A 16,121-nucleotide genomic window follows, 5' to 3' on the forward strand; every position below is an offset into this window, starting at 1 on the left:
AGATTACTATGAGTAACAAGTGGTACCAGTTTATGTAGTTTTTTCAAATACAAGAAACCATTATTTAGTATCTGCATTGTGCTAGGCACCGTGCTAGTCACTCTGCATACCGTGGTTTATTACACAGCTACCCCATGAGGGAGGAGCTAGCCGTTTTACAAATGAGACAACTTGGGTTTTGAGGTGATAAAGACATGGTTATTAAATAGAAGGATAAAATTTACAACCTGGTTTTAGTCACTCCAAAACTCATACTGTTTCTATTTGTAACCATTGTTTTCTTACTTGTTTACTTATTTTTGAAGGAAGGGGATAACACACAGGCAAGGCTTTGAATTCTCTGACACATATTTCAACCAGAGTTGTAAATTCAACTAGTTATGTAAGATTTTATACAAAGATTTTATAGCGTAAAAAAATGCTTAAAAACTCTTAATGTAGTAAATGAAAGAAGGGACTGCATACCCTTCAGACATGTGTTTATCAAACTTTGGATTCATAGTACAGAGAGCTCAAGGATGTGTTCTGTCAGGAGTGTACAGTGTAGATATTTCACACTGCTGATTAGTAGAAGGTCTGTATTATTCACTTGAACACTTACAAGGAGGAAGTTGGTATTCTCTTTTAGAAATTGGGAAGTGCTGCACAAGGGGGTTGATAGAGGTACCATCAACTGTCCTTGGGATTCTGTGTTCATGTTTTTAAAGTTTTTGCTATGATATGAAAATTTTGCAAGTTACTTTATTGCTGTTGGAGGCTCATTGAATTGAGCTGTCATCTGTGAATCCAGTGGGAAGAACTGATGGCTTGAAAGGATGGACCGTATTATTTGAAACTAGACTACTTTATTCACTTTAAGCTAGAAGCAGTGGGTGAAATACCTTACTTATCTCTTTTTTTTTTTTTTTTGAGACAGAGTCTCCCTGTCGCCCAGGCTGGAGTGCAGTGGTGCGATCTCAGCTCACTGCAGGCTCCGCCCCCTGGGGGTTCACGCCATTCTCCTGCCTCAGCCTCCCGAGTAGCTGGGACTACAGGCGCCTGCCACCTCGCCAGGCTAATTTTTTGTATTTTTAGTAGAGACGGGGTTTCACTGTGTTAGCCAGGATGGTTTCGATCTCCTGACCTCGTGATCCGCCCACCTCGGCCTCCCAAAGTGCTGGGATTACAGGTGTGAGCCACTGCGCCCGGCCTTACTTATCTCTTTTATTTGATGGATTTTTTTTTTTGAAAACAGGGCAGGATCTCACTGTGTTGACCAGGGTGGTCTCAAACTCCTGGCCTCAAGCAGTTCTCCTGCTTTGGCCTCTCAAAGTGTTGGAATTAACAGGCATGAGTCACCACAGCCAGCCTTTTTTTTTTTCTTTAATGAAAGTTTATGGTTTTTTACAACAGTGATCTACAAATGCTTAAAATGCCACCATTGTACAAATTGTGCTTTTAAACTGGACTGTTGGTATGAAGTGCTATGGCATGGTAGATGCCTTCTCTGTCTCTAAACACTATCATTTTACTTTTGGAAGGTGAGTTTTGATCAGTAGACCCGTTCTGTTGGCATTTATTTATTTAAAAGTGGGGTTCACCCTTCCTCTAGTTTTGTAGGGCACATTTTTTAAGATGTCAGTGAGATTCATGAGGGGGTATACAAAATAGAATTTGGAAAAGGCTTCCTAGCGTCTTAATGAATATCGTAAGCAGTACCTCCAGAAAATCCAGGACGCATAAATCTCCAAGTTATGACAAGGCTTTAGCATGAAATGAGGCTGAGTTTTAGTTATAACATAAACCTGGGATATATTTATGACATATATGCAAACCTGGTGAATGAGAACATGAATCTCATTTGAAACCTGGGACATATATTTTTCCCCTTCAGTTATATAATCTAAGGAAAATTCCCCAAATGTTCTAATTTTGAGGTTCCTCTCTGATGGGGTAGGGGTAATGTTTCCTCACTTAACTACAGTTGGTTCAAAAAGCTCGCATTAGGGCCTGGTGGACATTTTCAACAACTGGAATTCTTTAAGGTCTATTTTGCATTATAACATCCACTGTGTTTTTTTGTTTGTTTGTTTGTTTTTTGGCAGTTTTTCTCTGTTGCCCGGGCTGGAGTGCAATGGCACAATCTTGGCTCGCTGCAACCTCCACCTCCCTGGTTCAAGTGATTCTTGTGCCTCAGCCTCCCAAGTAGCTGGGATGACAGGTGCACACTACCACACCTGGCTAATTTTTGTATTGTAGAAATGGGGTTTTGCCATGTTGGCCAGGCTGGTCTTGAACTCCTGGCCTCAAGTGATCCACTTGCCTCGGCTTCCCAAGATTTTGGGATTATAGATGTGAGCCACTGACCCAACCCACTATGTTCTTATTAACTGTACCTGAACCTTCATGGTTCCACCTGAATCTTGAATGTAGTATATTCCAATTTATAAAAGTCCTCTGCTTCCTTCAAAATATAGACCCATTTAACCCGGGTCATCTGGTAGGCCAACAATCATTTATGCTAGTTAAAATTAGTTTTATTTCTTGGGGCTATGGTTTGTAACTAATAAATCTTGCCCTCATCTTCTTACTTATCTTTGAAAGGGAAAGAAGCCAATGAATTATGGAGAGGATAATTAATGTATATGTCATTCCTCTTGGGTGACTGGGTTTTTTTTTGTTTGTTTTTTTGTTTTGAGACGGAGTCTCACTCTGTCGCCCAGGCTGGAGTGCAGTGGCGCCATCTCGGCTCACTGGAAGCTCCACCTCCCGGGTTCATGCCATTCTCCTGCCTCAGCCTCCCAAGTAGCTGGGACTACAGGCGCCCGCCACCACACCTGGCTAATTTTTTTTTTTGTATTTTTAGTAGAGACGGGGTTTCACCATGTTAGCCAGGATGGTCTCGATCTCCTGACCTTGTGATCCACCCGCCTTGGCCCCCCAAAGTGCTGGGATTACAGGCGTGAGCCACCGCTCCCGGCCAGGGTGACTGTTTATCTTCCTTATGAAGGTGGAAGGCTTAGGGAAATGTCCTTCTTTTGGTTGTACTTAGAAAGTTTAAGGTGTGATTGCAAAGAAATATAACTAAATTACAAACAAATATTTCTTATCAGGTGTGCTATTGATATCCTTCAGTATGTCACACCCTCACCTCCATGCACCCAAATCATTGTGAAATATGGAAGCTAAATTGGGCACAAACACTTTTGCATGAATTTTCAGACACTTTCTTGGGAGAAATAGGTTCCACCTACCTCACATTGAGACAATAAATAGAGTCAGGAATCACATAATGACAGACCACATAGATAACAGATGTCCCATAAGAGTACAATACCATCTTTTTACTGTACCTTTTCTGTGTTTAGACACAAATACTATTGCCTATAGTATTCAATACGGTAATATGCTATACAGGTTTGCAGCCTAGAAGCACTAGGCCATACCATATAGCCTAGGTACGTAGTAGGTTATATAACATCTAGGTTTGTGTAAGTTCACTCCATGATGTTTGCACAATGATGAAATCACCTAAAGATGTGTTTTCCAGAATGTATTACTGTCATTAAGCGACACAGGACTGTTTTTCAAAGGATCTGCTACAGTTGCTGGAAAAGTTTTTGGAAATCTTTGGAACTGCCTTTTAAACTTGTGGTGCATTTCAAGTCATTTCCCCGTTACCCTACAGAGACAATTTAGACATAGTTCTTACTCTCAGGTTGCTAATAGTTTCATTAATGCAAAGAAGTCCAATATACTACTACATGATAGTTGCTATAATAGGCCTTTTAAAATATCTTCAGCGATGGCAAATGTTTGTTTTTTGAAAGTGAAGCAGCAGCTATTTGTAGCCAATTCTTTTGAATAAGCAACTTAATCGGGTAGAGTAATAGAATTTTGATCAAAATGGAGTAACAAGATAGAAACTTTAAAAATAAATTAAATAAGAGACAGGGTCCCATTGTGTTGCTTAGGCTGGCCTTGAACTCCTGGGCTCATGTGATCCTCCTGCCTCAGCCTCCCAAGTAGCTGGGACTGTGGGTGAGCACTACCACACCTGGCAGATAGAAATGTTTTGAATAATGTCAACTGGATTGGAATTAGTGTATAGTTCTCCAGTGTAAATATTATGGGAGAACAGTATTAATTCAAATGTATAAGTTCTAGCATTTCAAAATTTGCTTACTGCTTTATAGTCATCCCATAAGTATATATGATTATAAATATAGGCATTGCCCTTTCTGATAGTTTAGCCCAATTTACAAGATAATCAGTTATTTTATTTCCTCAACAGCAAAATGCATTGATCACTACACCAAACAATGTGTGGAAAATGCAGATTTGCCTGAAGGAGAAAAAAAACCAATTGACCAGAGATTGGAAGGCATCGTAAATAAAATGTTCCAGCGATGTCTAGATGATCACAAGTATAAACAGGCTATTGGCATTGCTCTGGAGACACGAAGACTGGACATCTTTGAAAAGACCATTCTGGAGTCGGTAGGTAGATGATGTTATTTTAGAAATTATTGTTGATAGGGAATCAGCAAAGCAAGTTATTCAAACTGAAACTTTCATAGGCAGTGAAAAGAAAATCTAGTTAGAAATAATAGGTGATCTTTTGCCAAATATTTTATTTTCATATTTATGTATGACCCTTGGTTGTGTTTTGTGTTCATGGAATATCTGCTTTTATCTTACCACATAATCCTTTGAAGTCTTGCATGGGGAAGTTGTATTAATTACTCTGCCCTTTTTAAGAAGACAATAAACTACTATTTTAATGCATTTATTAGGGTTAAAACTACTCAGCTAGATTCCTGGTTTGCGGTGTTCGCAATAATTAAGACAATTTAAGTCACCAACCGAAGTGGTCAGAAAGGTACAACGCTGAGTAAAATGGACATTGATCTGCAGGCTCACTTTGCCTCACCAGCTATTTCTTTCCGTGAGCTAGCTCTCTGAACACTAGCCATTTTGGTATCTTCTCATCTAGATGAACCCTGCCTCGTTCCCCCTTCCAAAAATATTTTTTACATTTCTTTTTTCTTTCTTTTTTTTTTTTTTTTTTTTGAGATGGAGTCTCGGTTTGTCAACCAGGCTGGAGTGCGGTGGCGCAATCTTAGCTCACTGCAACCTCTGCCTCCGGGGTTCAAGCAATCCTCCCATCTCAGCTTCCTGAATAGCTGGGATTACAGGCGTGTGCCACCATGCCCAGCTAATTTTTGTATTTTTAGTAGAGATGGGGTTTCACCATGTTGACCAGGCTGGTCTCAAACTCCTGACCTCAAGTGATCCACCTGTCTCAGCCGCCCAAAGTGCTGGGATTATAGGCGTGAGCCACCACACCTGGCCTCCATTCCTTTCTTTGCCTGCTTTATTTCTCCTCACAATTCAGAACTTAGCTCAACTATCCCTTGTTTGCAGAACTTTGATCCCAATACCCATGCCCCTAAGCAAAGACTAGGTCCAGTTCTGTTGTTAATCTTATGGAGCCCTGTACATTTTTTCATGGTGTTTATCCCTTGATAATTGTATTAGTAGATAGTTAATAGCTATCTTTCCCACTAGATCGTAAGCTATATCAGGACAGGTATATGTGCCTTTTTCACCACTGTATCCCCAAAACCTAAGGCAGTGTTTAGCATCAATAATACGATTTGTTTAAATGAGTGAATGAGTGAACAGTCTAATGTGATATAATGGCCCTTGTTTCCCTCTCAGTTTCATTTTTGTGCAGTTTTAGCCCATCCTTGTCTTCATGTGTATAAGATTACATTTTTTGTTTTCATTTATTCAACAAATATTTTTTCAGTGCTTACTGTTTGCCAGATACTGTTCTAGGCAGTGGAGATGTGCATTGTCCCCACTCATCCATGGTTTTGCTCTCTGTGGTTTCAGTTACCTGCAGTCAACTACAGACTGAAAATATTAAACAGAAAATTCCAGAAATAAACAATTCATGTCTTAAATTGTGCACCATTCTGACTAGCATAATGAAATCCCTCAGCATCTCCTTCCATCCCGCATGGGATGTGAATCATCCTGGTAGATCTATGCTGTATACACTGCCTGTTAGTCACTTCAGTGGCCACCTTGCTTATCAGATTGACTGTCGCAATATCACAGTGCTTGTGTTCAGATAACCCTTATTCTACTCAGTAATGGCATCAAAGCACAAAAATAGTGATGTTGGCAATTCAGATATGCTAAAGAGAAGCCTTAAACTGCTTCCTTTAATTGAAAAAGTGAAAATTCCCAACTTAATAAGGAAAGAAAAAAAATTGTATGCTGAGGCTGCACTAAGATGTACGTAAGAATGAATCTTCCATCCATAAAATTGTGAAGAAGAAAACAGAAATTTGTGCATAATTTATATAGAGTTTGGTACTGTTTGTGGTTTCAGGCATCTGCTGGGGGTGCTGGAACATATTCCTCTCAGATAAAGGAGCACCTACTGTAGTAGCAAACAAGACCAACAAAGTTCCTGCCCAAAGCAAGCACTTCATTGGGGAATCTAGAAGGGGAACAAGCAGTCAAACAGATAAATATATAAAGTAAAAGAATGATAAATGTTTTAAAAAAAAATAAAGCAGAGTAACAAATGCATCTTACTTTGTATCCCAGTGCACATATACATATAGATGTAATTTGAGCTTTATGAAACCAATACCTACCCTTACTACTTGTGATATAACTCTGTTATTTTTAAATTGTATTTTTTACTTTTTTAATTTGCTAGTCACACTTCATTAAATTGATTTTATTATGCAGTGGAAAGTCACAACTCACTTTTTGAGAAACACTCCTGTAGCTTTCAGTGTACTAATTTATGTTGAAGGCCTTTTACGGGGTGAAGTCTCAAATATTGGGGATACTTTTGAGAATCACCAAGTAAACACATAGAGCCTGGATCAAAGTTTTCTCGTAAGGAGAGCACCAGACAGATGTAACAGCACTCAATTCTTGAGTCACTCAGAGCTGTGTTGTGTTTCTTGGCCAGCAAGTGAGTGTAGGCAGTAAGTCATGAGGGAGTCTAGTAGCAAGGTAAGAAGCAGAAAGACTTCAGCAGACACATTTGGAAAACATAGCTACTTAGTGTATGGACAGTTGTATATATTTTATAATAATTAACAGCATCACTTTATTATAGTATACTATGTTCATATAATGGTGATTCTGAGTACCACTAAATATTGCTTATAATCCATTTTTTATAATGATGTGGAAATATGTAATTCTTTTAAGATTTTCATCTAAAATTGTTTAAAATTCTTAAGTTTGTATTGCTTAAGAGGTTTAAATAATTGGCTTCCTAGATTGACTAAAGAAGCAAGATTAAAATAATTCAATTTCTAAATAAACATAATGCTGCAATAACCAGATAACATTATATCTTTAAATTATCTCTTTCAGAATGATGTCCCAGGAATGTTAGCTTATAGCCTTAAGCTCTGCATGTCTTTAATGCAGAATAAACAGTTTCGGAATAAAGTACTAAGAGTTCTAGTTAAAATCTACATGAACTTGGAGAAACCTGATTTCATCAATGTTTGTCAGGTAATGACATTACATTATGTTTCATTACATTGCTCCATGCTGTACTGTGCTATGTTATACCACTTCACATTTTATTACTTCGTATTACTATAGTGGCTTTATGCATGTATCTCAGCTGATCTTCACAGCAGCCCTGTGAAAATCAGGTATGTGCTTTATATTCCTTTTTATTAATAAGAAACTAAATCTCACAACACTAAAAAGCTATTTTGTTGCAACACATTCTTTCTATGTATTCTTTTTTCATTTTGAAAATAATCCAATAATTTAAGGAAATTTTTAGAAATAACGAAGGTTTTTTAAAAAGCTAGAAGAAAAGAGTAAAACAGTACCTATGCTGTACTATGTCATTCTAAAGAGAATTCCAAGTGTATAAATTATATATAGTTACATTACCCATACACACCAAAACATTTGGGTATCTTTTATCTCTTTCTATATATAAATTTTCTTACACATCAAAAAAAATTCAGATGGTACAGAAGATATATAAAATGAAAAGTAAGGCTTCTCCTTCCCATCATTTGGGCTTTTTCCCAAAGGTGAGACATAGATGTTTTTCCCTACTTATTTGCACATGTGGATCTACTGCATTCTTTTAATGACTATATTGTATTTTATTGACTGGAGGTGTGCATGGGTTTACTTTTTAACAGTTGATATATTGTATACATTTTTTGTATTCTGCTCAGGGCATAGCATTTTATTGCACATTTTGTTGTTTCTTCATTATAATGTGCTCCTGTGTATTTTAATCCTCTAGACTTTAAAAATTTAGATTAAAACACTGTTTTTTACAATCCCTTTTAAAGCAAGTTTGAAACAAAATACTGGAAGAAAAAATATCCATGTTTGAATCACCCAAAGTCAACTTACTATTCTAACTTGATTTTTTACATCACCCAAAGTCAATTTAGTATTTAATAATGTATTTCCTTTCAGTTTTCTCTACATAGGTTTTTGGAGTTTTGTTGTTTCTAAATATTTTTCATAGTTTTTTTTTAAACTCACATGAAAAATAGTAGTTCCCTGCCCTCTTCCTGTCTGTATTTCAGTTTTATTCCTTAGAGGCAATTTTATTTCTTTCAGCTGTTTTATTCCTTATCTTTTTATTATTTTTAAAAACTTTATTGTTCATTTTAAAAATAATATCTTTTTGAGCAGATAATATGTTCATGTGATTTAAAATTCAAAAAGAATTATGGGATATACAATGAAGTCTTCCTATTACGTGGCTCCAGCTACCAAGTTATTTTCTCTGTGGATAAACAGTATTAATTGTATATAGTCTTTAACATTTTTCCATGTTCTAACTCTTCATAGAGTCCTCTTACTTGATTGTTGTAATCATTCAGTGTATATACTTTGCCTTACTTAATCATTCCCCTATTGTTGACCACTTATTTTGTTTCTATTACTTCGTGTTCTTAATTTATAATAACTTTGATTAATGTGTTTATTTTGAAGTTGAGTTGCTTGCTGCCTAAGGGAACAAGAAAATTTAAATTGAGTTTTTAAAAGAAAAATTCTAACTTTGTTGGATAATTTTGTTAAAACAATGGCAGATCATAAGAGTAGTAAGAGAAATGCTTCAAAATGGTGATTTTAATGTCTCTTGTCCTGGCCCAATACAACACAATGTTTGTTAAATGAATGAGTAACTTCCATAACATATGGTAAGGCAGAAAATGCAAATTAAGGAGCACTTAGGTATAAGTTACAGATAAGATTTAAGGAAGCCAAGATTCATTCAACAACCAATGTTGAATACTGCTGATTACTAGGCACAGCATTAAGAGTCATAAATATAATTTGTATGGATTTTTTTATGGAAGACAGATGCCATGCTTAGAAAAATTTCATCTAGTGCTGGGTTTAGAAATAGAGTGCTAGACTGGATAGTCTGCCCTAGTTTGCCTGTGCTTATATTTTGAGGTTTTCTATAATGCTGATTTTGTCTCCTTAAGTACCTTGTAGATGAAGTTTTTAATTATTAAGTAATTGTTCTTTATCTCCATTTCAGTGCTTAATTTTCTTAGATGATCCTCAGGCTGTGAGTGATATCTTAGAAAAACTGGTAAAGGAAGACAACCTCCTGATGGCATATCAGATTTGTTTTGATTTGTATGAAAGTGCTAGCCAGCAGTTTTTGTCATCTGTAATCCAGAATCTTCGAACTGTTGGCACCCCTATTGCTTCTGTACCTGGATCCACGAATACGGGTACTGTTCCGGGATCAGAGAAAGACAGGTATAAGTACCTTTTTCTACATCAAAACTAATTGAATAATCTTTATTTCATTTTGGGGACAGGTAGAATATTTATAGGAAGCATATTCTAAGAATAAATAAATTTTGCCACTAGCTTTCATAGATTTTAAAGTCTTATTAGGCTATTGCTCTGTTTTGTGCTGTGCTGGGAGTAGTAAGGAAAACCGAAGAAATTGACCCTTCTGGAAAGAAATAGAAGCGATTATCTCGTAGGGAGAGCCTGCCAGACAACATGTGTACTATTTAATCAAGTAAATTTAAAAACTCAGGTGGGATAGTTCGGGGCTTCTTTTTAGATACTTGGGTTAGATATATCTGGGTGAGATATTTAGAAAGTAAGGAACATTTTCAGCTTTTTGTGCTTTTATTAGAACTAAATACACAAATTTCTGTAGTATTAGAAATTTGCATTCTGTACAAATTGATATGGTATTAAAATTTTATTTTTCTGTATTTTACACGTTTAGATCACTTACTAAAAACATTTGTGTGTCTTAGTTGTGTCTGTTTATGCCGGCAGCCCCCTAGCCTGCTCTTTCACTGGATATCTGTGTCTGAGAAATGTGGGACTTTCTCTTTCACTTAAGCACTCAGAGGCCATTTTAGGGTTATTAATTGGCCTAATTTCAATATTGTTGTGTCTCAGGGAATAGGGAGTCCCAAGGAGAGGGAGAGAGATGGGGGAATGACCGGTGTGTGGAGCAGTCGGAACACACATTTATTGATTGAGTTTGCTGTTTTATATGGGTGTGGTTCATGGTGTCCCAAAACAACTACAATGGTAGCATCAAAGATCACTGATGACAGATTACCGTAACAAATATAATGATAATTAAAAAGTTTTAAATATTGCAAGGATAACTAAAATGTAACACAAGGACAAAGTGATCACATACTATTGGAAAAGTGGCTCCAATAGACTTCCTTGAAGGGCAGTAAAACAAAGGTATGCCTATATTTTTCTTTATATCACTACCTCTTTCCTTATTACTAAAACTATGCTAAGTCTTGCAATCAGGTATTGTAAGACCTACAATTTTGATTCTTTTTTCTTTTTCAAGATTCTTTGGGCTATTGTAGATTTTTTGCATTATATAAGTCTGAGTGTTCTGATTGGGATTGTATTGAATATCTTCAACTTGGGGCACATCGAAATCCTGATAATATTGAATCTTGTAATCCAGGAATATGGTGATCTTTTTCATTTACTTAGGTTTTTTTTTTTTTTGAGATGGAGTCTCGCTCTGTCGCCCAGGCTGGAGTGCAGTGGCGCAATCTCGGCTCACTGCAAGCTCCGCCTCTGGAGTTCACGCCATTCTCCTGCCTCAGCCTCTCCGAGTAGCTGGGACTACAGGCGCCCGCCACCACGCTCAGCTAATTTTTTGTATTTTTTTAGTAGAGATGGGGTTTCACCGTGGTCTCGATCTCCTGACCTCATGATCCGCCCGCCTCGGCCTCCCAAAGTGCTGGGATTACAAGCGTGAGCCACCGCGCCCAGCCTACTTAGGTTTTTTATTTTTTTTCTCAGTAGTGTTTTGTAGATTCAGTGCAGAGGTTTTACACATCTTTTCTTAAATTAATTTTCTTATATCCCTAAGTATAATTTGTTTTTGATGCTGTTGTGAAGTGGTATTTTTAAATTTCTATTTTTTTCGTTGGTAGTGTATAGAAATATAATTTTTATATACTAACATTGAATCCTATGACCTTGATAAAATCATTTATAGCTTTATAAATGATTTTTTAAGTAAATATTTTAAAGTAGATCCTTTTATAGAATTTTCTTTATTGGCATCTTGGTCATCTGCAGTTAGAGACCATTTTACTCCTTCCTTTGTAATCTTTATACCTTTTCTCTCTCTTTTTTTTCTATATTGGCTAGGATTCCCAATACATTATAGGAGTGATAAGAGGCAGCATCTTTAATTTTCTCTCAATCTTAGGGGGATAGAATTTATTTATTTATTTTCGAGACAGAGTCTCAGTCTTGTCACCTAGTCTGTAGTACAGTGGGACGATCTCAGCTCACTGCATCCTCCACCTCCTGACTTCGAGCAATTCTCCTGCCTCAGCCTTCTGAGTAGCTGGGACTACAGGTGCAGGCCACCATGCCCGGCTAATTTGTATATTGTTAGTAGAAACGGAGTTTTACCATATTGGCCAGGCTGGTCTCGAACTCCTGACCTCAGGTGATCTGCTTGCCTCAGCCTCCCAAACTTCTGGTATTACAGGTGTGAGCCACTGCACCTGGCCTATTTATTTATTTTTGATTTAACAAGTTTTCTTTCTTCTCACCTTCTCCTTTTCTTAAGGCTTATGTGTGGTGGTTACAAGTTCCTTCTGAGTTAATCTTCATTTCTGAAATTATTTTTTTCTCTTTTATTTCTGATTTTCTCTAGTTCTATCATGTTACTTTCTGAGTTTTTGTAATTCTAATATGTAATAGTCTTGTATATTTTATGTAATTTTCCTAATTTCTCTTACTTGTTTTGAAATAACTTTTTTCTAATATTTTATGAGATTTTACTTTGATGCTTTTCTGTAGCTTATTTTTACTGAAATTAGTTTTTCTAAACTTTTCCAAAGGAGGCTTGTTTATGATAGTTTTTCCAATTTTACTGCCCTCTAGTATTTCCTCTTCTGTTGCATTTATGGAGTACTATACAAAATAATGGCTTTTGTTTTGGGATCTCCTGGCTCTGTTTCCTTTCTCCATTGCCCAGGCTAGGGTGCAGTGGTGCGATTATAGCTCACTGCAACCTCGAACTCCTAGGCTCAAGCAGTCTTCCTGCTTCAGCCTCCAGAGTAGCTGGGACTACAGGCACACACCACTATACCTGGTTCATTATTTAAATTTTTTTGTGGAGACAAGGGTCTCATTTTGTTGCCCAGGCTTATTGGTACCTTCTTTATCTTTGTCCCTGCCTTTTTAATTTGGATTCTCTGCCCAGCATTTTTTCCTCAATATGGTGCTTTGACCTACAAGGGGGTGTTGGCTGATTAGATTTAAGAGTACTTGGGGTCCCAGCCCCTTCTTTTCAAGCCCATTTTGTAGCTGGTGGTGATTTTGCTTTACCTGACTGTGTTTTGTGAATGAAGGAGATATGTTGTCACCTGTTCTTGTTGTATTTGTTGTCCATGGTTTTTTTTTTTTTTTTTTTTTTTGGAGACAGAGTCTGGCTCTGTTCCCCAGGCACCATCTCGGCTCACTGCAAGCTCTGCCTCCCGGGTTCACACCATTCTCCTGCCTCAGCCTCCCGAGTAGCTGGGACTACAGGTGCCCGCCACCACGCCCTGCTAATTTTTTTGTATTTTTAGTAGAGACAGGGTTTCACTATGTTGGCCAGGATGGTCTCGAACTCCTGACCTCGTGATCCGCCCACCTCGGCCTCCCAAAGTGCTGGGATTACAGGCATGAGCCACCGCGCCCGGCCTGTTGTCCATGGTTTTGCTAACCTAGTTGCTTTGTATGTTTTTTATTATTTGGAGGAAATTTAATAACTGGATTGCCTCCATCTTAGAGATGTGTAGAATTTTTTATTTCTTAATGGTAATACTTAAGTAAACATTATTTTCTTGCAAAATATTCAATTTGGACATGGTTCAGATCTGTGGTATAAACAAATCATACTTCTCTTCAGAAAAAATTATTGATTGTTGGTTCTTTTCATTTCAGTGACTCAATGGAAACAGAAGAAAAGACAGGCAGTGCATTTGTAGGAAAGACACCAGAAGCCGTGAGTGTGCTTTTTTTTTTTTTTCCTTTGAGACAGGTTCTTGATCTGTCACCCAGGCTAGAATGCAGTGGCGCAATCTCGGCTCACCACAACCTCTGCCTCCCAGGCTCCAGCTATCCTCCCACCTTAGCCTCCGAAGTAAGTAGCTGGGATTGCAGGCATGCACCACCACGCCTGGCTAATTTTTGTATTTTTTGTAGAGACAGGGTTCGCTGTATTGCCCAGGCTGGTCATGAACTCCTGAGCTCAAGCAGTCCGTTTGCCTTGGCCTCCCAGAGTGCTGGGATTACAGGCATGAGCCACCGAGCCGAGCCTCTGTGCCCAGCGAGTGCGCTTTTTGAAGTTGAGATTGTTACTTAATAAATATTTCCACAGGATATTGTAAATTCTTTCAAGTACATATCTATACATGCTTTTATTAAAGTTTACTGTTAAGTTTGATACCAAAGTCATTTTATAAAAATGAATTTTCTGTAAAGATTAAAGTTTTAAAAATTGATCCCAAAAAAACATTTAGAAGAGATCAAATCCTTAGATCCTTACTTCAGGCAGAAGTTATTTCTGTCTGAAATAACTTCAAATTACCTGTCACAGGGTGAAAAAAAGGTATGGTCTCTAGCAAATGGCAACATATATGGGAGGGAGGTTGTTTTTGTTGTTTTTAATGTTTGTGGCGTATTGGAAGGGTAGGGTAAATATTACAGTGGTGGTCTGTTGGACTGTTGGTTCCTGATGCTCAGGTCTGTAAACTTCAGCTGTTCTTCACCTGGTTGGAAAGTTGCATTGGTGGCATGGTAGTTCATAAGATCAAGGCTGGGCGCTGTGGTTCATGCATGTAATCCCAGAACTTTGGGAGGCCAAGGTGGGTGGATCACCTGAGGTCAGGAGTTCAAAACTAGCCTGGCCAGCATGGCAAAACCCCGTCTCTACTAAAAATACTAAAAATACAACAATTAGCTGAGCGTGGTGTCATGCACCTTTAATCCCAGGTACTCAGGAGAATTGCTTGAGCTTGGGAAGTAGAGGTTGCAGTGAGCCAAGATCGCGCCGCTGCACCCCAGCCGGGGCAACAGAGAGAAACTCTGCCTCAAAAAAAAAAATCATATATATATGTTGATTAAAGGTATTTTCAGTTTTCTCAGTTTCAAGTAGGAAGTTTCTCAACGAAAATATAAATTGACTCATTTAATAAAAAGTAATTTTCCTGCGTGTCATCAGTATTCTTTCCCAGTTTTTTTTAAATATTTAAATATTTTATATTGAAAGCTAGCTGGGGATGAATTGTATTCTTCCATCAAGCTAGTATCATATCTCAGTAGCATCTAATAAAGAAATAAATAAATTCTCCTTTCTCTTAAAATGGACTGTTTGAATTTCACTGGTTTAGGACTGATGAAATAAAATTGGGTTACTGGATTATAGTAATACCGTTTATGAGTTTTCATTTTTGTTTGTTTGTTTTGGCAGAGTCCAGAGCCTAAGGACCAGACTTTGAAAATGATTAAAATTTTAAGTGGTGAAATGGCTATTGAGTTACATCTGCAGTTCTTAATACGAAACAATAATACAGACCTCATGATTCTAAAAAACACAAAGGTAAGAAATTCATCAATAATAGATGGTTTTTAAAAATATTTAGTTATTTGTTGAATATAAGTAATTATGTTATTTCTTGTTGGATACTTTCTTTATTTTATTTCCAATTAAGGAAAAAGTATTTAAGTTTTGAAAAAATAGCAATCAATGATCCTCTTGGAGTTGCTGGAAAGGAAGAAAATGAGCAATGATTGAGCTCCTGTTTTTATGCTTGTCTCTTATTGGGGAGCTTAGTTAACTCATTTTTCATTTTTAATGTATACATGGAGCAGTTAGACAAATAGCACAATCAGAATATTAAGATAGGCTCTTGAGCCGCTTGCTTCAGCATGCTCCAACTCTGTGGAGTGTACTTTCAATAAATCTGTGCTTTTCTTTTATTACAAAAAAAAGAATACTAATATAGGTTGTTTATGTTTCTGTATTTCCCAATGAACTATGATCTCCTTGAGAGCAGCGATTCTTACCTTGTTGCAACATTTGTTGAGATATTGATCTTAACAGTTATTAATACCAATTTCAGTTTTTTTATCAAGTAATATATTTGATTCAAAATATTTTAATATAAAAAGATGTATAACATGACAAATCTTCCTTCTCTCTCTTATTTATCCAATACCCCTTAGCAAAGTCATTTTTTATAGCCATATATTATTGAATGATTAAACAGTTGTTTGATTAAAACATGTGTAATAATGCTCTTTGAAACTTTTAATACAGTTTTTGCAAGTGGCAAAAAATATACAGAATCATATAGTCTCCATTCATGACAATTTAAAACTAGTCTTTGTAACATAGTCTCATTAAAAATAAACAAAGTTTGACCAGGCACGGTGGCTTACGCCTGTAATCCCAGCACTCTGGGAGACCGAGGCAGGCGGATCACCTGAGGTCAGGAGTTCAAGACCAGTTTGGCCAACATGGTGAAACCCCGTCTCTACTTAAAATACAAAAATTAGCCGGGCATGATGGTACATGC

At 37.1% G+C, this 16,121-nt stretch overlaps 1 protein-coding gene across 2 annotated transcripts in view; it reads left to right on the forward strand.

Moving 5' to 3' along the window:
- The window catches only part of PSMD1 (proteasome 26S subunit, non-ATPase 1), a 113,609-nt gene that overhangs the window by 6,044 nt on the left and 91,444 nt on the right, over positions 1–16,121 (forward strand). For both annotated transcript variants that reach the window (XM_055290947.2, XM_055290948.2), the window contains exons 5-9: positions 4,274–4,479; positions 7,396–7,539; positions 9,563–9,789; positions 13,486–13,546; positions 15,014–15,142. In XM_055290947.2, the coding sequence (XP_055146922.1) occupies positions 4,274–4,479; positions 7,396–7,539; positions 9,563–9,789; positions 13,486–13,546; positions 15,014–15,142 (767 nt within the window). The remainder of the gene's footprint in view (positions 1–4,273; positions 4,480–7,395; positions 7,540–9,562; positions 9,790–13,485; positions 13,547–15,013; positions 15,143–16,121) is intronic.

Source organism: Symphalangus syndactylus, chromosome 8 (assembly GCF_028878055.3).
Source record: "Symphalangus syndactylus isolate Jambi chromosome 8, NHGRI_mSymSyn1-v2.1_pri, whole genome shotgun sequence".
In the NCBI taxonomy this organism is placed as follows: domain Eukaryota; kingdom Metazoa; phylum Chordata; class Mammalia; order Primates; family Hylobatidae; genus Symphalangus; species Symphalangus syndactylus.